This window comes from Trematomus bernacchii, unplaced genomic scaffold (assembly GCF_902827165.1).
Source record: "Trematomus bernacchii unplaced genomic scaffold, fTreBer1.1, whole genome shotgun sequence".
Lineage (NCBI taxonomy): Eukaryota > Metazoa > Chordata > Actinopteri > Perciformes > Nototheniidae > Trematomus > Trematomus bernacchii.
Genome location: NW_022987573.1, coordinates 1999110 through 2027017, shown reverse-complemented (window position 1 = coordinate 2027017; position 27908 = coordinate 1999110). Strand labels below are relative to the sequence as shown.

At 40.3% G+C, this 27908-nt stretch overlaps 2 protein-coding genes across 10 annotated transcripts in view; one reads left to right on the top strand and one right to left on the bottom strand.

The window, feature by feature from the left end:
• The first annotated feature begins 16561 nt into the window (after positions 1-16561).
• Positions 16562-17929, top strand: LOC117479537 (rhodopsin). Its single transcript, XM_034126572.1, has one exon. It carries the CDS (start codon positions 16562-16564, stop codon positions 17618-17620), a length of 1059 nt encoding a protein of 352 aa, XP_033982463.1. The 3' UTR covers positions 17621-17929.
• A 1996-nt stretch (positions 17930-19925) lies between these two features.
• The window catches only part of LOC117479536 (membrane-associated guanylate kinase, WW and PDZ domain-containing protein 1-like), an 88471-nt gene continuing 80488 nt past the window's right edge, over positions 19926-27908 (bottom strand). For 7 of the 9 annotated variants that reach the window (XM_034126562.1, XM_034126564.1, XM_034126563.1 and 4 more), the window contains 6 exons: positions 27491-27694; positions 26190-26277; positions 26050-26110; positions 24748-24891; positions 24490-24628; positions 19926-22954 (listed from right to left, as the gene is read on the bottom strand). In XM_034126562.1, coding sequence (XP_033982453.1) covers positions 21864-22954; positions 24490-24628; positions 24748-24891; positions 26050-26110; positions 26190-26277; positions 27491-27694 — 1727 coding nt within the window. In that variant the 3' untranslated portion in view covers positions 19926-21863. The remainder of the gene's footprint in view (positions 22955-24489; positions 24629-24747; positions 24892-26049; positions 26111-26189; positions 26278-27490; positions 27695-27908) is intronic. The other 2 variants (XM_034126565.1, XM_034126571.1) reach the window with 1 other exon arrangement.

Below are 27908 nucleotides of genomic sequence, written 5' to 3'. Positions count from 1 at the left end.
GGAGTAGAAAAGTAAGTTAAAACTTTACCGTGTTTGTGAGTAGCATCTGCTCGGATAAGTTGTTTGACAACATTTACCTTGTTCTGCAGACATTTCCATATTTCTCAAATACACTTTTACTCAGCTTGAACCATAGTATATTTATGGGCAAATGTATAATTGGCAGTCCAGTTAACATGAATTTTAATATTTATTATACATCCATGATTTTAACCTGCTTCCAAAGTTGTTAGCTAAGTAAAGATGATAGCCGGAAGTGACATAGTTGACTGCTCGTCATCAAAACGAAAGTGTGTAATATATCCACAATTTAAGTATTTTTCAATTAATTTTATTTTCCACTCTCCATTCCATTTTCGTGTTTACCTTATAACACTAAATGCCACTTATTTCTTCAAAACGTTTGAAGTGTTGCAACATGACCTGCTGTAGTTTTCAATGTCTTATGAACAATAATGTACAAGACAAACCTATATATTCAATGTAAAAACAGTGCAAGATTGACATGAGTAGAGACTTAACCTCCTTTTGCGTTTATATGTTGCTTATGTTGCATGTTTTAGTGATGCGATGTCTTGCTGTGGAGTTTTTGTGCAATATTCGCTGTGTTTATTCATGTGGCGCCCGTTGTGGTGTCCATGGTCTATGGCAGGGGTACTCAAACTTTTGTATTAAAGGTCCACTTGTGAACTTTATACAAGGTCACTGGTCGGGATCAATGCCAGTAAAGTCACCCCCCCCCCCCGGAGCGGAGCAACGAAACTGAAATTAAGAAAATGTTTCTTACGGCGCTCTATGCATGGGGCCCCCTTGAGGGGGTTTCCCGACATGTTGTTGCAGTAAATTAAAGGGTGTTTCATGTTGTCGTTGCTGTGGACCTTCTTAATCTACCTTCTTTGGGGGCCCCCTTCTGGTCCAAGCACTTGCCTGCCTTGCCTGTCGGCAAACGGCGCCCCTGCAATATACACACACACATTCAATACATCAGTGACGTGCGGTGAGGTTCATGGCTGGTGAGGCACTGAGTCAGATTTACAAATATTATATTTTGACCTTAATCGAAATATTCGGTTATTTTCAAAAGCTTTTTTAGTCTGATGCTTCGATTCATTTTAAACAGACTGTTCAACAAAAGGATACCCAAAATCTAAATATTGGATTGTTCTTTCTTAGTAAGATCCCATTTTCATTACAAATGTGGTCTTACCTTGACTTGAAGATGAAGTCCATGCTATCCTTCTGGACAACAATCTCTATTACTTTTTTGTAAAAGTCCTCCTTATCTTCCTGTAGTTTCAAAAGTCTAGTTTGTTGTTACGTCTACCGTCTCTGCGTAGAATTACAGTAGCAACAAGAACCTGTGGGCTCACGTGCGCCCCCTTCAGTGCGGCAGAGGTTATGGCTGCCTCCCCTGGTGCATTTTCATTGCCGTTGATACCAGCGAGCCTAAATATCATATATACGTGAAATAAGTTATTTAGAGACTATGGATGGCGAGGATAAATGTAATAAAGGGATCTACAAACATTACATTGGTGACCTACAGTGAGATGGTAACAGGCATGCGCTTAGGGCCCGCTTTCCAGACAGTTTCTGTGGGGTGACGCATTCTGAGGTGAGGCAGATCTCATCTGTGCCTCAACTCAGCCCACAGTAAATGGCTTGAGCGCGCTCACAAAATAAGTGCCCGCGCTGCATTAGTGCCCGCGCTCCAGCAAGTTACTGTGGGCTTACGAGAGGCAGAGCACGCCCCTGCCTCACTTTCGTTTTTCTTTAGTTGTTTTTCCGTTACATTGGAGTATGACAGGTGAGGCTCTATGGAGCTAATTTCCTGCCATAACTCCACAAACAAACTAAACAGGTTTTACAAATGCCTTATGATTCACTAACAAACACAATGTGGTTTGCAAATACAAAACACCATCTACAAACTAATGAATTTAGTTTTGCAAAGAAAAAACGTATCTATCAAACAAACACATAACATTATTCTAATAAATCATGTTTCAGAGACAAATTCAGCTTAGGTTTTACAAGTACACAACTTTTTTTTACAAGTGCACAAATTTGTTTTACAACTACAACACTTTGTTTTACAACTACAAAACTTTTTTTTACAAGTACAAAACTTTTTCTTCTCACGGCGGAATATTACTGCCAAAAGTCACGTGACTGGAATATTACTGCCAAAAGTCACGTGACTGAGACTTTTGGCAGTAATATTCCGCCGTGGCTGGCTCATACACAGTCACACATGCTCACTCACACATGCTACACGGCAGCAGGGGGCGCTACTGAGTCCATTGGGAAGACGGGAGGTTGAGCAGAGCATGGAACAGCTCTTGCCAGTCTGATGACAGGTGTTATAGTGATAATATTATAAACAAGGTGAATTTAGCGATCACAACGAAAACAGCCAAGACACATATTGAGCCCAGAAAATAAATGTTATTAGGGGCTGTAAATATAATAAGCCTTTGTCTAAAATGGACAACATTGTAACTAAAGAGATTTAAACTATATATACAGCCAGGGGACGTTCGGGACGAATCCCGATGGGCCGGTACTGAAGTGGGCCGGTCGGATAAGTCACTGCTCACCCCCCCTTCCCCCCCGTCGACAATTTCCGACAAATACTTGTGGGGGTAGTTTCAGTAGTACTGAGTCCAACAGGATCAATCTCACGAAGAACTAATGGCAACAAAAAAGAATTCCCTCATCAAACTTAGAAGAAGTGGCTTGATTTTGTTCACAGGAGGGGACTTTGACAGAGTATTTCTCAAAAAATACACAGTAAAAGTACTTCAATGTATTGTTAGTAGTAGGCTTACTAATACAAAGTCAAACCGTATCAATTTCATTAAGAACTAATGGTAACATTTTATTTTTATCATTCATCAAAGATAGCAAAAAACATGCATTATGTACTATGGAGGGGACTCTGACAGAGGATTACTCACAAAGTACACAGTAAAGTACTTCCTTTTATTTCTGGTAGCAGTCAACTAGTACCGAGTCCAACAGTATCAGTTTTATTCAGAACGTATGGTAAAAAATATTTGTATCACTCATTGAATATAGCAGGAAAGAAAATGAAGAGCAGCTGATTGACCGAGTGCAGAATCGCTGTATAGTTTAAATCTCCTTAGTTGTGATCGCTAAATTCAGATGCTGGATCGCTAGAAACACCGCTGTCATGATCAGGCTGGCAAGAGCTGTTCCATGCTCTGCTCAACCTCCCGCCTTCCCAATGGACTCAGTAGTGCCCCCTGCTGCCGTGGAGCATGTGTGAGTGAGCATGTGTGAGTGTGTATGAGCACAACCACGGCGGAATATTACTGCCAAAAGTCACGTGACTCAGTCACGTGACTTTTGGCAGTAATATTCCAGTCACGTGACTTTTGGCAGTAATATTCCACCGTGAGAAGAAAAAGTTTTGTACTTGTAAAAAAAAGTTTTGTAGTTGTAAAACAAAGTGTTGTAGTTGTAAAACAAATTTGTGCACTTGTAAAAAAAAGTTGTGTACTTGTAAAACCTAAGCTGAATTTGTCTCTGAAACATGATTTATTAGAAAAATGTTATGTGTTTGTTTGATAGATACGTTTTTTCTTTGCAAAACTAAATTTATTAGTTTGTAGATGGTGTTTTGTATTTGCAAACCACATTGTGTTTGTTAGTGAATCATAAGGCATTTGTAAAACCTGTTTAGTTTGTTTGTGGAGTTATGGCAGGAAATTAGCTCCATAAGGCTCTGCCTCCCCTGCCTCCACTGACTGCACGTCACTGCAATACATACATACAGTATGATGGCTTGAACTAGTGGGAGAAATGGCACTGTTTGTCTGTAGCCAATGCCTTGAACCTCGGCAAAAAAGGCATTAGAAGCATTAGAAAGTCAAGGTAAACTTGCGGTTAACTTGCGGTCTGCAATGCGTGTCACGCTCACGCACACAAGTAAATATATATATATGCACGATCATTCTCACAATGCGTCAGACACAAGACGCGCGTACACAATGATGTACATTAATTTATCAGAATCAGATTTTTTTTTTTTTTTATAAATAATGGGACACAGGGTTCGGTCCGGAGTTTGAGAAGCCCTGGTCTATGGAGTCACAGCCTCTTTCTTTAGTGGCATTCTTTAATTGTATGATAATGTTGTGCTCGGATGTTTATTGTAGGCTATTCTTTCTACATATGGTTGGACGATATAAAAATATGAATCGAAAGGAGAAATATTTCTGCACATTAGTCAGAGATTTTGCCAAACTAGGTGTGATAGTCGTGTTTTTAAGGTGTATACAAATCTGTACACATAACTTTTATCTCCCTTTCTTAATATTGTATTTGGCTTCTGGGTAAAGTTGCATATAATGAAAACGACCATCATTGATGTTTACATGATGAGGGAATCATTGATTTAAAGGAGGGAATACATTTGATTTTCTTAGGTAGCCTATATAATTTGCTCGATGATCCTAAAACAGTCCAATCGTTATTGTTATTTTATTCAGAATAGCCCTTTCTATTGACATCAAATTAGATATTAGCAACTTTTTATAACAAAAATATCTTACAAATTAAGGTGCAGTACATTTTAGCAACCAGACATGCAAACTGACTCTATATTATATATAGTCTATGGTTCAAACTGTGTTGAACTACTATCGCAGTTAAGGAGGAATACGTTTGTTTGCGTCTTTCCTACATTGAAATACCTTTATTGGCAAATCTTGACACTTAACAAGTATGTTTGACCAGGTATCTTTAAATGCTGAAGAGTGACTAAAGAGAATCAAATTATCTTTATTTTTCTCTCATACTCATCAGCATCTCTAAGAATCTAAGAAAGTTTTGAGTGCTTGAAAAAAAACTTTTAGTGAAGCCGTTTAAATGTTTTATTTTCTGCGAGTTGACATCAAAGGACTGTACTAGCACTAATGCCTAGGCGGCTTCAAATTGCAGGGAATGGCTTAAGTGGAGATAAATCCTTTCAGATAGATACTCCAGAGACCAAAATTGTAGTGTAAATACTAAGTAAAAACATTAAGCAAAGAAGAATTTGACATTACTTGTAGAGTTGCATCCTAAAGGTTTTTGTACTCTTTTCTTGAACTCTTTGAAATCTTCACATAATCAAATGAACTCTATCAGATGGCTGTGATTGAGGAAGGAACACATTGCTTGTGGTGCTGAGTTTGATGTTCTTAATGATTTATCACAGTGCCTTTGCTGTGTTCCCCTGCCAAACCATTTTGCTGTCTTTTTTTCTATCATATTTGCTGGAACAAAACAAACATAGTGCACAAACCCGCCGTTGGTTGTTGCATGTCTGTTGAAAGCCAGGATAAGGCCAGAGCAAGGCTTGAATCAAAGCTGTGGTACTGGAAAGTGCTCATATTGTGTGTGTCTTGAATATTAAACTGGGCAGACTGGTAGTCAGTAAGACACTGAGCTTAGCAGACATGAGCAGACGGTTTGGCCATGATCTGTAAGACATTGTCAGTTTACCAGACAGTGAGCAGCTCTGTCTTCTGGATGAGCACAGAGCTTTGGGAGGGTGGTGCGCCAGAAGCTTCCTAGACGAGCAACAAACAAAGCTGAAAATACAGATGTTAAACTGTGCCGCAGCAGAACCACAAGAAAGCAGGAATAAAGGACAGCAGTACCTAACCACTCTGTGAATGCGAATAACGACACTTACGTAACCGAGTACTCTACACGTTAGCATTTGGGTTATGCACTTCTATTCCAAGCCTTTGCGGGGATTACTGATGATCATATTTTTGGCAACATCATCTAATAGGAATTATCTAATATGGACCGTGTCATTAAGTAAACGGAAAGGATGAGAAATAAGTAAAACAAATGTGTGGGTATTAATATGTGAAAAGAAAGATACATACAGTATACATTGCAATGTGTGTACTTATTGTGTCTAAAATAGCAGGCTCAAATCTTTTAACAGGGGTTGAACATAATCATGAGGAACGACACAAGATGCTGTGCAGCTTTCAATTATGATAAGCTAGTCTTTCAGTCCACATGGATGCACAAATGCACACAAAGACACAGGCAGACGCACCGTCACATAAACAATAAATATTCATCTGATCCAGTTATGCTCAACAACCATACGTGAATACATGAAAAATGTTTAGCATGTTTAGCAAAAAAAAATTAGCATCTCCAAAGGGTGTGTGTGTGTGTGTGTGTGTGTGTGTGTGTGTGTGTGTGTGTGTGTGTGTGTGTGTGTGTGTGTGTTGTGTGTGTGGTGTTGTGTGTGTGTGTGTGGTGTGGTGTGTGTGTGTGTGTGTGTGTGGTGTGTGTGTGTGTGTGTGTGGTGTGTGTGTGTGTGTGTGTGTGTGTGTGTGTGTGTGTGTGTGTGTGTGTGTGTGTGTTGTGGTGTGTGTGTGTGTGTGTGTGTGTGTGTGTGTGTGTGTGTGTGTGTGTGTGTGTGTGTGTGTGTGTGTGCTGTGTGTGTGTGTGTGTGTGTGTGTGTGTGTGTGTGTGTGTGTGTGTGTGTGTGTGTGTGTGTGTGTGTGTGTGTGTGTGTGTGTGTGTGTGTGTGTGTGTGTGTGTGTGTGTGTGTGTGTGTGTGTGTGTGTGTGTGTGTGTGTGTGTGTGTGTGTGTGTGTGTGTGTGTGTGTGTGTGTGTGTGTGTGTGTGTGAATGAATGCAATTTTAAGTATTAAAACTTAAACTGTTATGCAGAACAGAAACGATGACCTCAACAATAAACTATGCAACAAATCGGTGCAAAATCTCCATGAAAAACTTTGTTCACTTCTGAATCTGAAATGTTGGGGAGCTACAGTGTCTTTCATTTTCTGGTGAAATGTTAATCTGTCTATTGTTTAATGCTGGATTAAAAACTCCATTTGTATTCCTAAATGTTTGTCCAACAGCCTACTGACTAACTAAATGTAACATCAGTTTTATTTTCCTATTTTGTCATTATGTTTGATTCTAATATTCATATGTGTCCGTTGTCAACATGCATTAATAATTCAGGATTGCTTGCGTGAAAGGGAACTGGACCATTTATAGCTACAAATGGATTTCTATTTTGTTTGATGGGGGAAAAAAGGATGCTCCTCTCGGCATTCAAGCAGCAGAGAATGCAAAGTGGAACACAACTCGGCACACATATCACGTTGATGGCTTGATGGCATATACATTATGCACAAGGCAAGAGATGCCAGTGAATGTATGACAAATAAGAAACTGAAGCATAGGGCAGAAGGCTGGGGTAGGAGGGGTAACCAGCAGCTGTGAGTGGCAGGTAGAGAAAACTGCATCACCAGACACGGCAGCAGTAATAATTGTTTACCAGTCAAAGATTTATTTCTTTGGGATCTAAAATGCAAACTTACAGTATGTCTTGTATATTGTCCGGCTCAGTCAGTAGGGGCTTGGACTGGGAGCTGTAGGGTCGCCGGTTCAAGTCCCCGAACAGATGTAAAATATGGAAGTGTGGACTACTTGGAGAGGTCCCAGTTCACCTCCTGGGCCCTGCCGTGGTGCCTTTGACCACCCCCCCACTCCTATTGCTCCCCGGGCGCTGTACAATAGCTGCCCACTGCTCCTACTACTAGGGTGGGTTAAATGCAGAGAACAAATGTCACTGTGTGTGCTCTGCATGTGTGACCATTAAAGAGGGTTTCATCCCTCCAATTCTATACATTGTAAAGCTCTTACTGGCACATTTGTGATTTTGGGAAATGATTGAATGATGATTGTAGACAAATATTTACGTTTTTCCAAAGCTTTTGACGAATAAACAATGTTTCTTTTTTTTAGACCCTATTGGAATTCTAGTAATGTTTTTCCATTTGTTTAAAGAAGATCTCTGAGGCTTGACATGGTAAACTCACCCATCATGCCAGATAGTCCCCCTGCAGCCTGTTTCTCATGTAGGAACAATAGCAACCTTAAGTGGAGTGTGGGAGATTGAGGGAAACCAAACAATGTCTGATTTCAATGATTGTATGGGCTCCTACAAAAAGAACCCTCCCAACCATAAAGGAATACTTCAGCCCCCAGCAATTGTGAAGCCAAGATGAAGTTTTGATTATTCAATTAAATGGGGGCAACATTTAACAACTGCAAAGAATAAAGTGATCATGCGTCTAGATAAATGATAATTGGATTTACTGCACACCTATCTTTTGAGAGTTTCTAAATTGATGTTTGGATATCGTTTTACTGTTTTTAAGCATGACTTCACTTTCCTTCAATTCATCAAGACTTTTATCCTGACCACATTAATAATCAGCTGTAATAAAAGATGCTACAACCCTACAGAGTCGATAGCATGGCTGCAGGTTAGGTCTTGTTATCCAGCAAGGGTGTCCAACAGGTGCGTGGCTGCCTGAGAGTGCAGCTGGAAAGTAACACTTTAAAAAATCTATAAAATCTGCTCTATTTATAGCATGTTTTGATCTTCATGGATTGATGCGCTTCCTCACCTACATAAGATGGTAATGAAAACAAAGTCGCTCAAAGTCAATTTCCCTGTGGTCCAGTTGCTATGCCAGTTATCATACCCCCCCCCCCCATGTAATTCAATAAACAGACCTGAGGCCTTCTGCTTTTACAGGGAACTCTGTTCAACTCTCACACCTCTATCAGACTGTAGCTGAAGATCCTCAAATATATCCGTCAGACCTTCCAGCTGTGAGAGATATGCTGGCGTGATCACAGTGAGTTGGCAAAACTTAAATTCCTCTTGTCGACAAAAAAGGATTTGTTAGTTTTTACTGCTATCTCTGATATTGAGTCAACGAGGATACGCTTTTATTTTTCACATATACTTACAAAACATGCTCATACTTTAGGCTAATGTAATGGTATGTCTTCAGAGGAGTCAAATCAGGTTGCCAAGCAGATGGGTTTTAAAGCCTTTGTAGCCTATTCCCAGTCACACCCCTCAGGAGCCCAATCCATCATCTGCTGATCTGTCTGTGAGTCTGCACCAGTCCCTCCTTCTCATTAAGGAAATGAAAGCCTTAATTGGAAATTGTGTTAATTCTCTGACATGTTTGAAACCCTATCTCCCCTTCACTTTTACTAAATTGGAGACACACTTGACAAATTTGGGGCGGCAGCTCCACTGATGCATATCTGATGTTTTCATCTTCGCCCACTTTCAACAATAGACGCCTCATTATGAGCCTAATGATTAATGCCCACAACAACTTGGAAGCATGCTGGTTCACCAAAACTAATCTGTGTTGTAAACCTGGACCCGAGTAGTGGCTCGTTGCTCTAACAGTCACACATGAATAACAATGCAGATGACTAACAATGCAGATGACTAGTACAGTGGCATAATAGATGCTTCATTCAAGTAGGACACAAACACGATTAATATGAATGCATCTACACAGATGAGCATGTGCCAGCTTCAAACACCCCAGCTGTTTTACATATTATTCATGCCCCTTGACTTGTCAAAGCCCTTCTTCTTTTGACCTGTGATGTCTACAAATGAAACATGAAACAGCATCCTCGTGCTTTGAGCTGTGTTTCTCTTGTTTAGGCTACAGAATGAATAAACAGTGACAACAGAGAAGAACTAGATGCACCCTTGCCACTAGAAAAGCACCTAATGGCTGCAATACACTCGGGCAACAAATTCGATAGGCGTGTTTGTAGCATGTGAACGGTCAGGCTGGACGTAAAACAAATGTGTTTTTTACATTGAGCACACAGGACACCACATTATGTGGCTATTGCCTCTACTATGATCCTGTCTTAACAATACATTAGAAATAAAAATCAACTTATGCATACAAGGAGTTAAATAATAACATGTACAACTATTTTTGTGCATCGTGCATTTGGAGGCAGTGAGATACCAGTGGCTGATGGCAGTCGTAGACGCATCTGTTGTAATAATAGACTCTAATTATAGTAAAAAAGATGATTAAAATGAAAAGAAGCTTAGTTTAAGAGCAGTACTGCTGTCAGGATTTGGGGTGTGTTGTCAGTCTTGGAGGCAATATATGTTTGGATACACAAGACTACAGCTCTGCCAGATCACTGCTGTATGCTGGATGTGTTTTGTGCAGTGTTTATCAATCAGTGGACGGTTTTCAACCAAGGTTGCCTGTATAGCTAGACCAGAATATAAGTGGATGTTATGCTCACTAAATAACAGATTTAAGGGATAAAGGGCGTCATTAAACCATAATTTTCATCCACGATTAATCATTAAAGGTGAAATATTGCTATCAGAATTGTTTTCTCAGAGCCCGCAGTGATGTCTTGTGTTACTTTACAATGACTCAAAACTAAAAAAAACAACATTAACCCCTGAATTTTATTGAAAAATCTGAAAGGACTGAGTCGCTCAGCCTCAAAGGTGGGACACGTTTTCTGAGCTTTGATGCACTTGGCTTTGTTTAGCAGTGGAACACCAAATGCTAGCTGGATCAATCGCATACTGGGATTTAGCCCTTTTTCGGATTGTTGGAAAAGCATTTATGGGTGTTGACTGAGAATCCGCTCCAATTAGTAGCTTGGGATGGGTTCTAAGCCCAACCTGGCTGATTTTGGCACAGGTTTAATGACTAATCTGGCATGGGTTGGGCAATCAGGAGTACTGGATTCAACTAAATTGTGGTTACTTGGCTACATGTGCGCACCACATTAGAAAGATTCAGGTTGAACATTGAAAGTGGCTCTTTAACAGAGCAACTAAAGTGAGGGAGACAAAACATTTGTCCGTACAAGCCTAACAGGAAGACAAAAGCCAACATGCTGGGATCAATTCTGACCGGGGTGTTTGCCTCACTATCTATCATGTTCTAGTTTACTTCCCCAAAGTCTGTGTGGCTGTTTAGCATATGAATATTGAGATATGATAAAAGGAGTTTAGAGAGGGCTGATGAATATGTGCGGCTTTGAAGCGGTTGTTTTGTGATCGTGTGCAGATGAGAGCGTGGGAGGTGTTGTGTATGGATGTGTGTGTGTGTGTGTGTCTGGAAGTGCTGATGAGGGTGACATTTGTGCACACAGTGAGAGCTTTCACCGCCAGATTTGGTGCTTCTTTCTCTAAACCATCAATCGAGGAGAGGTAAGAACTCTGCAGTTTAGTCTACCACATAGTCAGCGCTAAGGTGATGAATCCATGATGTATGTGCAGAGTGCTGAAATCCTTTAATGTGTGCGGAGAGCGGTGTCTTCACTTTGACACACACACACGCACGCGCGCGCACACACACACACGCACACGCACACGCACACGCACACACACTACAGGATTTCAGCACTCTGCACATACACCGTGGATTCATCACCTTAGCAACCAGTCGATTGAAAGATGATGAATCATGCCAAAGACTGCTAATTTCTTTGCAGTTGTCAAACATGAACAATGGGTAGTTAAAAGGAGTCGCAGAACCGTCACCACAGACAGAATGTTATATATATATATATATATATGTGTGTGTGTTTTGTGTGTGCGTTAATTTGAAAGAAAACCATAAAAAGACATGAAGGAAGAAAATACAAATCAAAGCCAACTGGAGGATAGTCTGAGGAGGAAAGGTGTTTTTGGACATTTACTGTAATGTTCTTTGTTTATACTTCTGACTGACCATGTGCTTTCTTTTAAAACACAACGAGGCTAAGCATTTTTCAAAGAAATAAGCAGAAATTATGTTACACACACCTTTTTTAAGAGGTCTATTACATGAAGATTGCAGCTGCTGTATATGTGATAGGACATCAGGGATCAAGAGGAATGTATAAATGCAAAAATACCCATCCAAACTGAAATCTGCTTCAGAGACCTGTCAACCAGTGTGACAACAGCCCCCCTGATCATTTCAGGTGAGAGTGGATGGTGTCAAAGCAGTGTATGATTTCCTGCAGGTCTCCATTAAATGAAGCTGTAACGACACATCTGACCTCATCTTCTCTGCACTTGAAAGTGACAGAATGGGCCCGGATGCAATTCCTGACAAATAGGAGTCTTTGATAAGAGAAGAAGGGTTGGAGGGTTTCTATCTGCGAGTAATGTCTGCTGAGAGGGCTGACAAATCCCCCACCATTACAGCAGTGATGCTATAAAAGACATGTATTATGTAAAGAAAAAACATGGACAAGCATCAGCTTCTGATGCCGTCGGATTAAAGAGAGGCACTGCAGTCACAAATAATGTGAATCATTTATTTAAAAGAGACAGCCTCAAATACTGGTGCCTGAAATAGTGCAACTAATTAAACATAAGATGCAAATATTGCTTCAGTAGATAGCTGTAGAATCCACAACAATACTGAATGTGAACATTTTATGTCGAGCAGTATTGTGAAGCTTAACAGCTCCCTCTGCTGGCCAACATCCTGAAAGCATGTGCTGCATCAAACAGTTAGACAACGTCCTTTTCTCAATGGAGCATTGATTTTGCTCTCCTGTTTTCATCTTTGAAGTGCAAGGAAAGGAGATTCTATTTTCTATGAGGTTTAGTAAGATGTATATTATAATGATCTACTCTATCCACTGGCTTATTGATTTTCTTATGTGCTGTGTGTGTGTGATTAACAATCCATGATCATCAGCAGAGCACCATGATTACTGAAATCAATACCAAAACTATGAGTCCACAATTACAGAATAATTATCAATACAAAGTAATTATCCACACAAATATTTGGACCTGTAATCCTTTTTTATCAATCACTCAGAGTCATGGCCTCAGTATTTTTACTTACTCACTATATCGCCCCAATAGTTTTATGTAACTTTCATAACATTTGCTGCCAATTCCACAAACCATTTTGAAACTAAATTATTGAGAGCAACATCATGAACTGAATTGAAAGCAATGTTTATGTCATTAGCTTTGTCTTTTGTGTATTGACTTCACCGGTCAGTCCTATTTTTAATATTTCACATTACCAATAGAAATATGAAGAAAAGAAACCATCAAAATGCCACAGTTTCTGGATGTGTCCTATTAAGTGAGCGACAATATTGTTTTGTATTTATTGTGTAAGACAAGAAAAAGCATTAAATCCGGACGTTTGAGAAGCTGGAAGTAGAAAAATATGTTTGCGAATCATTGCAGCTTTAAGAGATTTATATATACATATTCAGTTGCAGTCCTTAACCGAATGGTATCAAAGATTATTTTAAGATTTGCACGTGACAGAGTTTTTGCTGTTTGGATGGAGAACTCAAAAGTCATCTTGACAACCTCGGGACAGCTGATGTTATTTTTGCTGTTAAGGGTCTGATGATGTCTAACCCTCAGTGTGAAATGTATGTGGGAGCTGGTGGTGTGGAAGGTGCCATGTCGTGGTCGGTCGCAGTGTTCCCTTTTCTCTACGGGTCACTCAGCAAGAGAGTTCCTGTGGGCAGAGTGAGAGAGCATCACACTCTGCCCACACATTTGTCCTCGTAAAACCACAGTCATCTTCATATGCAAAAAAAAAAAGATCTGAAGTCAGAAGTCATAGCTGTGGCTGTTAACACAAGTTGTGTTTGTAATATAAAATGTTACTGTCAAGACAACCACAGAACTAATGATGGAAATATTTTAACTTTAACGCTCCTAAGACACGCTGAGGACTTTTGACGCCTACATTTTCTAAAATCCATGTGACATAGTAATGTATTACACATTTAACCAAATTTCGAGGGAAATTGGCAGAAGATATTGCAAATAAATCTTGTTTTTTTTCCCCCACAACCATTATGCAATTATAAGATTGAAATTATTGCAGTTCTCCAGTATGAAAACCAGCAGATGAACCTTTTATGGTTAAAAGCGATGGACAAAACATTTTTGGGAGCTTTTTCCCTTTTATAATATATAGTAAAACTGAAGATAGCTACGACATGTGGAGAGAAAGGGCATGACATGCAGCAAAGGGTCAAACCCGGCCGCTGTGGTCAGGTTGATAACATTTCTAACAAAGCTTCCTTCACACCATGTCTATTCCACACTATTAGCACACCTCAAGGCAGTAACAGTAAATCTCATGTGCTTCCATGTGTCTCTCTGGAGAGAAAGTCATACACTATTCAGCTTGAGGAGGCGTGTGGTGCAGTGGATAGAGCGTTGGTATTCGGATCAGGGGGTCACAGGTTCAAACCCCACTGCAGTCAGCATGTCGTTGTGTCCCTGGGCAAGACACTTCACCCCAAATTGCTCCTGTGGGGATTGCCCACAGTATTGAGTATGTAAGTCGCTTTGGATAAAAGCGTCTAACAAGTGACATGTAATAAGGGCCGAATCGTTGTGTATTATTTATTAGAGAGGTCCTTGTCTGAGGCTTTTATAAACTCAGGGTGGATACCTTTTAGACACTATTTGTTTTTAGTTTAAAACATAAACTTGTAAAACATACTCCATTACAAGTTGATCATGCAATTAATGATAACTTAATTAAAAGTTCATAACTATTATCAGATAAATGTATGTAAAGTATTACATGTATACGTACTGTTTCAGTAACTTAGTTTAGTAGTGTTACTGAGGAGCCAAAGTCCAGGAAGGTTGTGAACCATTGTGTTAATCTTGTTGTATATGTATCATATATATTTGCAAATCTTAATCTGAAAAGTGATGCTTAGCTACAGTTGTCAGATATAGTGTAGAAGTACAACATTAACCCCTGAATTGTAAACGAGAAGACTCATGAAGTGGCACATTCTTTTTTTTCCAATTATACCATCCATTATACCATCATAATTTAGTACCGCTAATTCTATATTGTATATATTTTCGTATGTTACTTTACAGTATTGTTTCTCTGCTGATGGGAGTAATATGTTTCAGCTGTAGGATTCATCTTTGAGAACCAGGTTGTAAAATTATCCTCGCACTTACTTTGGCTTCCAGTTGAGGGCAGCAAAACACCTATAAATGAGCGAGCAGAGGCTCTTCAGCTCAGCAACAGGTCTGTCCTGAACTACTCCTGGCTCTGTAAATCGATCATTATCGATCAATATATATCCATGATATATTAAAATTCTAGTGAAAATACAACTACTAAAACCTCCCAAAGAACATAGTGGCGTCTAAAACCTGATTTATTTTTTTCATATTGGCTGGAATTACTTTACTGGAATCAAGAATTCACCGTCCTATGAGCAGCTATGTGAGACTTGACTCATTAGATTGAAGAGTTTCCATTACATATTTGTGTCAGTATGGGGGTATGTATGTGTTGGCCAAAACGTAAAGAGGTAACTTTAGAAAGAGAAAATGCAAGCCATTCACTGAAAATGCTTCAACGTGGCTTAAACATGACTTTCTATGGTCACTTACACCATAACAGGCCGTCAAAGAACCAACTGCTTCTTCATAAATACTTTAACTAAGTCATGGATTGTTAAAGTTTTATTTTGACGTGCTACCAATACAAAATATTTAAAAGAACAGATCAAATCTAAAGAAGGCAACAACCCACTCAGCAATAGTGACGCTCTGCAACATTAAATCCATTACAGGCCTTTGAAAGTAACACACCCCTAAGCCCCAAATCTCTTTAATACAACACCCAATAGGAAAGTACTAAGCTCTTTACCGATAGCTAAGATGCGCCAGCACTCAGCAACACTAGTGCCTCTGCTTTATATTCAGTACAGTACAAATTGAATACAGGTGACCATATATTTGAAGACATTTTTGAGGTTATCGTTTGCTGCTATCATGGCCAGGACACTACTGTGCAAGAATATTGAAATTGAAATCTCTGTAAAGAATATCTGTGGTTAAACATGGCTTGTATTGCAGCTAAAACGTTGGCCTGAAATGCATTTCAACTTTTAGAAATATCTACAGAATGATAAGTATTTACGTTATCACACTATTTGGCATATACATCAAGATTTTGGACTGGAAACAAAACAAGCAAATACAACATCACTGTGGGTTTTCAGAAATTGTAAAAATCCTTTGTCTATTTAAAAAAACATTTCTTCTAAAACTAAAAGATAATTTATCCAAAAATGATACAAAAAAATGGCAAAATTATTATTAATTTAAAAAAGTGTAGCAGTACTGAATATTGTTTGTTTTTCAGAAGATATATGAGTGATTTTGGTGTTTCATATAGACTAGAGTTCATACTTTTTTAATGCACCTGTGATATTTGCAAATCTATGATCGCCTACATCTGGACTTTTTCGCTTTGGGAGTTGGGAGCATCTGAAGGAAAATCATGCAAATATTGGGAGACCCCGACTGTTTTATGTGCCCAGAAAAAGTAGCCCTAAATAGTATCTTTTAAATAAAATGCACATGAAAAGATTACTTTTTAAGCATGAGGTACTTAAAAAAGCAGTTATCAATATCTCCATAATATGCATGAGCAGGTGTAACCTTGATATCTTGATGAGTTGTCAGATATGTTTGCAGTGGCTGCTGGATTAGATATTAACGTTGGCCTAAATCACGTTATGCTGACAGACATACAAATGGATAATCCAAGGTGTGCCTTTAAAAGCCAGACCTTGGCCACCAGGATCCATATGTAGCAGGGTCCTCTCCATCCAAGAAACAAAACTGAAGGGCTGATTGAAACCGCAAGCCGCAAACATGAACGGGACAGAGGGACCATTTTTTTACATCCCTATGGTTAACACCACTGGCGTTGTCAGGAATCCTTATGAATACCCTCAGTACTACCTTGTCAACCCAGCAGCTTTCGCCGCCCTGGGTGCCTACATGTTCTTCCTCATCCTTGTTGGCTTCCCCATCAACTTCCTCACTCTGTTCGTCACCATCCAACACAAGAAGCTGCGTACCCCTCTAAACTACATCCTGCTGAACCTTGCCGTGGCTGACCTCTTCATGGTGTTCGGAGGATTCACCACCACCATGTACAGCTCTATGCACGGCTACTTCGTCCTAGGACGCCTCGGCTGCAATCTTGAAGGATTCTTTGCTACCCTTGGTGGTGAGATTGCCCTCTGGTCACTGGTTGTCCTGGCTGTTGAAAGGTGGATCGTTGTCTGCAAGCCCATCAGTAGCTTCCGCTTCGGGGAGGATCACGCAATCATGGGTTTGGGCTTGGCTTGGGCGATGGCTTTAGCTTGTGCTGTGCCCCCTCTTGTCGGCTGGTCTCGTTACATCCCTGAGGGCATGCAGTGCTCATGTGGAATCGACTACTACACACGTGCAGAAGGATTCAACAATGAGTCCTTTGTTATCTACATGTTTACCTGCCACTTCACGGTCCCACTGGTTATCATTTCTTTCTGCTACGGCCGTCTACTCTGTGCTGTCAAAGAGGCTGCTGCTGCCCAGCAGGAGTCTGAGACCACCCAGAGGGCTGAGAGGGAAGTCAGCCGGATGGTAGTAATGATGGTCGTTGCCTTCCTGGTGTCTTGGCTGCCCTATGCCAGTACGGCCTGGTGGATCTTCTGCAATCAAGGAGCTGAATTCGGACCACTCTTCATGACCGTCCCGGCCTTCTTTGCCAAGAGTTCAGCCGTCTACAACCCAATGATCTACATCTGCATGAACAAGCAGTTCCGCCACTGCATGATCACCACCTTGTGCTGCGGTAAAAATCCATTTGAGGAGGAGGAAGGAGCGTCCTCTACTAAGACCGAGGCTTCGTCTGTATCCACGAGCTCGGTGTCTCCTGCATAAAAGGGCCGTTGACACAGGCTCCATGATCCAATATCCAAGAAGAAGACTTCTGCTCCCCTGGTAAAACGACTGAAGGCTAACGTCTACAGAAATAACTCCTTTTTGTATTTTTACAAATGTATTGGTTCAACCTAAAGACAGTTGCAGGAAAGGTCTGACCATAACAGAGTTGTTCTGTATTTGCAGAATATCCAACTTAAAAATGTATTTTTTCCAAGAGGAAAGGGAAAAAAACTTTTACAGTTGGATCATATGATACTGGCTTATTTTTAAATGTAGACGCATGTTACCAAGGCAATGTAAAATAAAACGCACTTTGCAAATGACTCATTCTGTTGCATGTTTTATTTCAAATGTGGGGGGCAAAAGAGCTTTTATAGTACAACTAGTGCTCTTCTGATACAGAGCTTTTTGGTGCGGATATTTGGGAAATAGAAATATTGAGAATAGCGTTTACATTTCTTTTGTAGCGGCATCTGCATTGCTACTCCTAGTGTTATTTCAATCACAGGGCACCTTGAATTTAAGAATTGGCCTCCCTAAGGGATTATGACATTATTAATCAGGGATGATTATAGATGTGACACCAACTTTGTAGTTAACCTTTATTTAATGTGATTAATATTCGTCATTAGATTAGGATTATCGGATAACAGTATTATCAAGAGACACCTTGATGCAAAGGTTATGGAATGGAAACAATGACTTACTTATAAACGTACAATGTATTTTATTCACAGGGGGAGTATAATATATGATATAATGCTTTACATTAATAAACTCTTAAAATGTCCTAAGAGCTGTCAGTGATTCAGTTTATAGTGAAATAAACCATTTGTTACATTTTTGTATTTTGCTTACAAATGCAAAATACTTGAACTTTAGAAAAGTGCTACCAGTTATGATTGCTAACAAATACTTTAAACATTAAAAAATACTTAAATATGTCCTCTTTGCTGTATACTGTAGTGTGTATTACATTATTTTGTCAAAGTTCTTAGGCAGGCAGCTAATAAGTGCCCTCTAGGGGGACTTAGAGAAAAGTGTTACTGAAGGATCAGTTTTTGGAAGAACCCTTGGGAAAGTTATACATTTCTCAATCAGTTTTCAGAATAATGATGAAAACCTATTTAGAGTATTAGATGTGCATATTAACAACCAGTTTTCCTGTTGTATTAGATGTGCATATTAGATAGATATTGCGGTTAGTTTATCAATGAGACCCACTTGAGATCTGCACAGGTTCATGGCTTCAATATTTCACAGATGTAGCGTTAAATTGTACCACTAAGATGAAAGACGTTAACTTGTGTGATGCCGTGATTTCTCCCGCTCAGTTCCTGGTTGTGCAGTATGCCAGACTCGAGCAAAACAAACCCTAAGATCTCTCCAGTAATGACCTTCATGTGTAGCTATAGCAACCATTTTACTAGTGGAGCTTTCATGGAATACAGATATACTTCAGAGCAGTCTGAAGTAAAGCTTAATGGAGAAAAAAAATCAATCACTCGCTGCTTAAATTTAGAACTAAAAAAGAAAAAAGACATGCTCTAACATTTTAATGAAGGTAATTAAAGAGTATTGGATGGATAACAACTTATACTTTACTGTTCTCACATGCAAAATACCATTCAAAACCAGTTTTAATATTAGTATGGTTCGGAACAGTGTTCATTAATCTGTCAATTTGTACTATCATTATTATTATTACACTGCACCATTTGAAGTAATGAAGTATCAGTGGAATGATTAGTGTTATTGCAACAATTACTACTATCGTAACAATAACAAAATAATACCTTCAGGAGTGTAAGGAGGGAGACAGTGTTGTAGACAAGAAAAGCCATGCGGTTGACAGCCCATACTTTAACATCTTTGAATGTTTTACATTTCCATGTTACTATTTTGATTTAAGTTTGAACCGTTGTACAGTCATTATTAAATGTAGTACATTCTCCTCCAGTGTCGATCTTCAATAAAAGAAAGTCTCTAAAGCTGCATATTAAAACGTAGTGTGACCAGGAGTGACACACCAGAGTGATTTGATCAAAAAAGATTGATCAAACTCTCCAGAGTGTCTCCAGAGACATTACTGAAAAACGGTTGTGCAGAAATATGAAATCCTTTTGAATTTGTATGGAAAACTTTATTTGATAATAAAAATAGCATTCACAGACTTCTTTTGATAGCTACATATACATTGTAATCCATCTCAAGGAAAGAAGCTGGATAAGTCCACATCTACTTGTACTTAGACTAATGTTATGTATAGCTTCATGGGTCAAATAAAGCTATGAACAATGTAGTATTTATATATGCATAGTTTTATAAAAAAGATTGGCCCATATACATGTACTGCTTTTATCAACACAGAAGACAGCATTATGTCCGGAGCACATTGCAAGAAATAATGCTTGAAGAACACAGACTGCATACAAGTGCTTTATAATACAAAGGCAGGCTAACCATCGAGAGAGATTCAAACCATCAAACAGTTTCTGATTGACCAAATACAGTCTTTTAAAATGTCTTTACATACCTGATCCAGAGTAAATTAACATATTTCCCATAAATCATCAGGTCCATTTCAGAGATATAAACACAATATCACATTCCTCACTGCTGAGGTTTTTCATAAATGTCTCTTTTGTACAAGAAAAAGGCAACATTTTAATCCTTGACAGGTTCCTAATAGTTACACTGGAAAATTCTTTACAGGTGATGGCCAACAGGTTAACTTCTTAAATGTATTTCCTTTTTTTTCTACTTTTTTGTTAATACAGTACCATGGCGACAACAGTGATCAAACAATGCATTTGTTGTGGTTTATCCAATATATTTTAGTTTTTTTTTAATGAAACATAAAACGGAGAATACACACAAACACATTATAAAGCAGCAGTCAGACTCCAGTGGCGTGACAGCATGGCTCAGCATGGCAGATTGGTCGTCTCCTGTACCGCGACTCCATATTTACCAACACAAGAAACCACATCAGCTCTTTGTGTCAGGACCCAGGAGGTGGTCGGTGCGCAGTGTGGTTACCATGGGGACAGGGCTAACACTTACTGTGGGAGTACAGTGCATGTTTCTTATCGATTATTCTCGCTCAGACCTATCAGATAAAGTGGTTAAACTACACTTAAATTTACACATGCATCTTGCACAGGATTAATTTACACATTTGTGTTTTTATTTATTTTTTGGCATATTTGAAAAATCATATTTTATGGCAGCTTCAAGCTGGTATTGTGGCAAAATGCAGACTCGTATTAAGTACAATTTAATTTTTTTTTTAGTAACAAATTTAGATTTTTCCACAACAATCTACCAAAACCGTTTTGCCTGTATTTAAAAGTAAGTCAGGTTACTTCCCTGCTACATCAGTTCAAACTGGGAAACAATGTGAGTATTCATTTTTATTTTAAAATCCTCCTCCAAGGGATCAATTAACAACATTGCCAATTTTGTCTGATCTCTTTTCTTAATTTTAGAAGCGTATGTGTGTGTGTATTTAGGCAAAGGAGGGTGAGCTGCCACACATTTCAGGGATGCAACACAAGTAAGGGTACAGCATGCTTTTCCAGGTACAGTGTGCACTTCTACCTTGGTCCTCAAGAAATTGAGCTTGCTCAATATATGTGCCAAATTAAAAATAAATAGTGAGCAAATGACACAGTCATATATTAATTATATAATTATCACTCTAGTTTCACCATCAGATCTTAAATTTAGATTTTTGCCTGAAGTCCAACGTGACTTTCACTTGTGAACCATCAGTGTCTTGTGCTATAGTTTGTTCAGTAAAGCAATTCAGGAATGGAACAGACATCTAAAAACAAGTTGAAAACAAGCTTAGTAGTTAGAAGATACCACAACTGGAAGCATGTTTCATACCTCTGAGGGAACAAATATTTAGATTCAGCAATGCCTACAAAAAGCAATATCACTGATTTCATATGCAGGCACATACAATACCTTTTATTATAGTACAACAACCTCTGTTATGTTCAAAATAACTATAACAATGACGAAACAACCAGTATGAACTGATAATAGGATTGTACTCCTGCTGTTTTATGAATCTCTGGGTAGGATCACAAGTAGTTAAGTTAATCAAATCATTCAAATAAATCGGTCAACCAAATGAAGCACAAGAGTTAGTATCCTCAAAAGTCCAATTCCAGTGTATGGTACATAGTTTGCACAGATAGAGGAGAGAGTGGCGAGGGGGGTCTCTGCTCTAGATGCTGAGGTCTTTGGGGGTTTCTTTGTACAGCCTTCTCTTGGGCTCAGGGAGCTGGTTTGGGCTGCGGCCTGCTGCGTTATTGTTATGGCCCGTGTTGTTGTAGGCAGCATTGTTGTGTGCAGCGTTGTTCTTCATCATGCCGTAGTAATCCTTCAGTCTGGGTGCTGCTGCATAGTTCAGCTCCTCCCGGCTGTAGTTGCTGTCAGGGGAAGAGTCCCGCTCAACTCGGTATCGTCGCTCCGGTGTCCCGTTCATCGGAAATCTCTCCTGCCTGCTCTCTGGCGAAGAGTCTCTCAGGAGGTTGCCGTTCTTTGTGGCTCTCTCACATGTACGGCCCCTGGAAAGAGACAAGGAATCCCCGTTGTTGTTGGTCCGCTCTGGGGTGGTGGCCTCCTTGACTTGTCTAGGCGTCTGCGGGTCCTTGAGGAGCCTCCGCTCGTAGAACTTGCGTTCAGGGGTGGCTGCAAGGAACCCGCCATCGTCGTACTCCCTCTCAGGTGTACGGTCGCGATGTGCTCGCTCTGCCCTGCGGTCCATGGACTTGGCCCGCCGGCGATCGGGAGAAGGGGCACGCTTTGATGTTGGAGAGCGGTCAAGGGACCCGCGACGTTGCCGGGACCTCCCGTCCAAAGTAGAGCTGCTGTTTGAGAGCTCTCGCCCCCTCAGTTTCTGAGCAGCTGCAGCCTTTTTCCCCGAGCTGTCTTTCCTCAGAGTCTTCAGGAGTTTAGAGATGCCGCTCTCTGAATCGGATTTCTTGACTTTGCGGCCTCGGCTCTTCTTGTTGTCACTGCTACTGCTGTGACCATCTTCTGGAGACGGCTGTCTGGGGGAACTTTGACTGTGATTGTTATTCCAGGTGTGATGATGGTGGGGATTAAATTGCCGGCCTTGGTAGTCCATCTGATCTGACCCAGCCCTGTCCCTTGCTCGGCCACACGCAGCCTCCTCCTGGCGTGATGGTTTGTGAAGGTCTGGTGGATAACTGGAGTCCAATGAGGTGTGATATCGGCTGTTAGGCGGCAGCGTTCTCACTTCCGGAGTGTTTTGTGCCCCGGGTGTGGGAGGGTGCCCGTCACTGCTGCCGTCTGCAGGAGGGGAGAAAGAAAGAGGAGCTTGTTGACTAGAAATACCTTATTAGATGAATGAGGTTGAGGAATACTTGTACATCAACATTTGACATGTATTGTATTCAGCAGACATGGCTTTCCTTGTTGGTTCATGTGTGCTCTCGCATTGACATGACAGCAAATCAATGCAGAGATTTATGGATGTCATGCATACATGTGCTCTTTCATATACTGAGTATATATCCCATGAAACAATCAGGCTTATCTAAATTGATCTATAAACATCAAATGTATTGAAGTGATGAATCACTTCAATATGATTTCTCTATAGGGCTGCGGAGACACAAGGTGATGTCAGCAACAACAGCAGGTGCAACACATCGGCAAGTGTAGGGCAGGGGTTATCAATGGCACAGCAGACACCTAGGAAATCATTCAAAACAAAAATGGTGCATCATCGGGAGGAACAAACTCAAAGCAAAAAAACAGTGTGTTGGTTGCAGGTCTGCCAAATTAGAGACGGGTTGCTATGGTAGCAGCATGGGAGGTGGCATTACATTAGTCCCAGTAACAAATCATCTGGTGTGGGGCTGGGGGAGTGTTTGTGTGTGTACAGATTTAAGTTAAATTAAGTTGAATTCAGGCATGACACGACATAAAGCATGCACACTGTCAACACACCTGCGCGCAAACACACACAGAGTGGGATTCAGGTAGGTATGAGCTGGAAGGTAGGGTGGATCAAATCGAAAGGAAAAAGATGACAGGGCGAGTGAGTTGGGACAGACTTTTGGCTACAAACCGTGGTCTGATTTTGGCCCATTAGGTAGAAACAGGGCTCTCCCATCTTGTCATTCCTCATTGTACCAACAGCGAGATGAGGAGCCATCATCGCTGGAGAGGAGGAAGAGCCCAGCAACAAGAGACAGAGAGAAAGGAGGATATAGAGAGGAGAAAACAAATAAAACAGACAAGAGGCTGTTTTACAGTGCATCTTGATAAAGAGAAGAAAGGGTTTGTAGTGAAAGACAAAGAAACACAACTCTTTATACTGTATCACAAATCCATCTGAGAGAAGGAAAGCACCAGAAAATAATGCTGACAAATACAACAATATGACTCAAACAGTGAGAGGAATAATCCATCAGCCGGGCATACAGCTCTATGGAGAGAATATTACTTTAGCTGTAAAAGATCTCTACTACAGATACTACAGAGTATAAATCACTGAACAAGCTTTAGCGGCAGCCATTCCTGCATTGATCAATAACATTTGACAGCTCAGTATTGTGCTGACACTATGACAGGTCACATTAAATCCATAGTTCATAAAGTGCCTTTCTGTTAAATGTTTATCATATACAGTAATGCAATTCTTGAAAATCAATGTTTTTCTTTTTGAAAGACAGTATTTGTCCCTTTGGTGCACTAAGCAGATAAGTGGATTTATTCTAGTCTGCGGTGTGTACAGCTTATACAATAATAAGATTTCAAGGCTGACATAAGTAGTGTTATTTACAGGAAGAGAAACACATGTCAACCTGTTAACCTACCATATTCAGGTACAGATCCATCTCCCCGTTTGAGGACGAGGCGTGCTCGCCGACCACCGTTCTTGATCAGTTCAATGGCACGTGAATGCTTCATGTTCTTTGTGCTCTCACCATTAATCTCCAGAATCTCATCTCCTACCTACAAGGGAGAGGCCAAGTTATTGTCATAGCTATTTAATGGATGAGTAGATTCATAGAAGAGAGAAACGAGAGTTATAAACTAAGTAGTGACACATGCAGATTTGAATGGTTTCATACCCTCATTTTTCCATTTCTGACAGCAGCCCCATCCTCTGCCAGTCTCAAGACATACAGGTCCATGCTGTACTCCCGCCCTCCTCTCAGGCTGAAGCCAAAACCTTTACCGTCCCGCTCAAGGTCCACAGAGTAGAACTCGGCATCCTATGAGACAGAAAAGGAGAGATAAGTCACAGAGAGACGAGAGCGGGGTGACTAATCCATGGTGCACAATGGAGTCAAAAGGTGAGTCCACACTTCAGGACTAATCAAGCCATGTCCCACAAAAACTCACAAAATGTCAATGGCAGTACAACACACTGGAATGAATGAATAATTAATGCCACATGAGTCTGTGAGCAGAGTACAGATCACTTAGCAAGGGCATCACAAGGGCTGGGCCTAAACCTTACCATACTCCTCAAAAGTTCCCTCCTAAAAGAAGTGAGATCTCTTCCAAAATCAGATTTATATACAATGAAACTTCTCTCTCATGGGAATAGATACTGTATATGTTACATGTCACTTGTTAGACGCTTTTATCCAAAGCGACTTACATACTCAATACAGTGGACAATCCCCACAGGAGCAATTTGGGGTGAAGTGTCTTGCCCAGGGACACAACGACATGCTGACTACAGTGGGGTTTGAACCTGTGACCCCCTGATCCCAACACCAAGGGTCTATCCACTGCGCCACACGCCTATGTTTTCTTCTTTTTTTGAATATGCAAAAGCTCAATTGAAAGGAGAAGGACGGACAAGCTACAGATAATATCATGCAAGTAGAACATCTGAGACATGTAGGGAACAGTTAGTGAAGATGTAATATTTGTCAGAATATGGTTATTTGTGTTTCTATATGTAAAAGACAAATAGTATTTAGGATATGACATCCTTACTTAGACATCAATGAAATTTAGATGTGAGTTCAAATGTAAATAACCAGTAGGATGCTAAAGGCAATGTAAGGGAAACTTAATTTTGAACCTTAATACCCAGTTTGACGTAGAAACCTAAAGGCTTACTACCTTGTCATTATGTTAAGACTGTCATTAAAGAGCGCTGCTCAACACTGCTGCATACATAACTGCAGAGTGCCTTGTTAAGATGCTTCATTCCTTTATAGGATGGCATTAATTGATACTTTGTTATATTGTGAAATATTTTTAGTATTAGGAGCTTTAATATTACTTGTTTGTAGATTCATGGCCTTTCTATCTTCTGGCAAAACACTGGTTATTTATCTAGATTTCCTCTGTTCATTTTTATATTTTGTTATGGTACCTGACTGATAGGTGGTAATGAAAACATCTATTCTTACCTGTGCTGTCTGAGTTTGTATGGGTGGAGGAAGAGGAGCTCCTTTCGACTTCGAGTTATTCCTTTTGAAAAAGAGAAACTCATGAATACACATTGTCCTGTATAAAATAATACTTTCAACAAAGATGTATCTCCACCTACCTGGACTCTGTGGTCTGTTGAGGTGTGTGTGTGGTGGTGATGGTAGCTATCTTCTCAGCGTTAGTCAGCAGAGAAGCATTGGAAGATTCTGCAAAGAAGCACGCACACATTAAAGAAGAAAAACATTTGAACTAAAATGAAGTGACTGCTTTTGTTAAATGCATTTGCCCAGCAGCTGTGTTTTCAAAAGACACTCTGGAAAACAAAATGTTACTGTTCAGAAGAGTCGACTGAACAGCCCACAGGCTACTCTATTCAGCCTGATGCTAACTGCCTGTGATGTTGTCATATTTGCTCATGGACAGCACTGGCCCCAACCTCATGGAAGAAAAACAGCAGTAAATGGGAAAAAGACCCTCATGATTTCCTTTCAGCATAATTTATAGTTACATCTTATCACAAGCAAGAACATTGCTGCACACATTAGTATCTACTGACATTGGCAGGAGTACAGCACTGTCTATGTTTGGCTAGAAAATCAGCGGGACACATTTGTTTCAGGTTCCTTGACTCACTCTCTCCTCATTACTCTCAAGAAAATATGACTTCCTCAGGGCCACCACGCTTTCTCTTTGAGGTGAACAGTTTGCTGTAGCCTTACACATCGTTCTTGATATTTGAAATGAGAATAAGATGGACCAATAAATGCCATCTTTCACATTTTACTTGGCCATACCATGTTTTCTATTAGGATACATCGCATCCTGCATGAGCACACACAAGCAAGTTAGTGAACATGTGTGCGGCGGAGTTTGTTCACACGTCTCTCACTCCGGTCTTAATTGAGCTTCACTTTCTGTGTCTGTGGAGGCTATTACAGTGCAGCGCCTCTCAAGAGTCTTCATTGGTAGAACAGTGGCTAAGCCAGTAACAAGCACCCTGACACTTGTTACAGCACTAGACAGATTGCACACAAAATATTGAGCTTAAGGTTGCTGATTCTGATATTATGCAGTTCTATTGACTTTCCTAAGCTAAATATATTGACATATACAGGAAGCCCTTGATGACGTTTGAGCAGTGCTTAAGTCCTTTCATACTGACAAAATATTGCAGCAGTGAAATAAAACAAAAAGCATGAATGTAGAGAAGACTTGTAGATGTGCTTCAGTTGTTTCTGGGGGCAACTTCACCTTCCTCCTATGACTCACTCTCCCAGATACCAGGGTTCACACCCTGATGAAAAGTGCTCTTGCCTGTGAAAAGCAGCGGTGCCCTTTCCTCCCCACTACTTCCATGAATAAGTCACATCATGCTGCATTATGGAACAGCCATGTGAGGCTAGAAGCCAAAAGCCTTACCATCACCCGGAATGATCCTGAGCGACACTGTGTGTCCGGCTTCCTTGATCAGGTTGACGATGTCCGAGTGTGACTTGTTGGTGATGGAGCAGCAGTTCACAGACAATATCCGGTCCCCGACTTTCAGCTTCCCACAGCGGTCCGCCGGGCTGCCCTCGATTATGCGTCCTATTTTGTGGGGCATGGCCACACAAGCATTTCCAGCTTTTATGTAAACATGCATGTTTGTTTGCGTGTAAGTTGTTTGTGTTAGAAAGAGTGTGTGATGATGATTTGATTGATTGTGTTTATTGGTTGTATTGATTTCAGAAAAAAGGAAAAGACAGAAAGAAAACAAGGAGAAAGAGACAAACGGAAAAGTTAATTATCCAAATCACCACGTTCCAATTCAGTCTCAGAAAACATGAAGGATCAGTGC

Coding starts and splice junctions, on each gene's coding strand:
- LOC117479537 (XM_034126572.1), top strand. CDS start 16,562: ATGAACGGGACAGAGGGACCATTTTTTTACATCCCTATGGTTAACACC.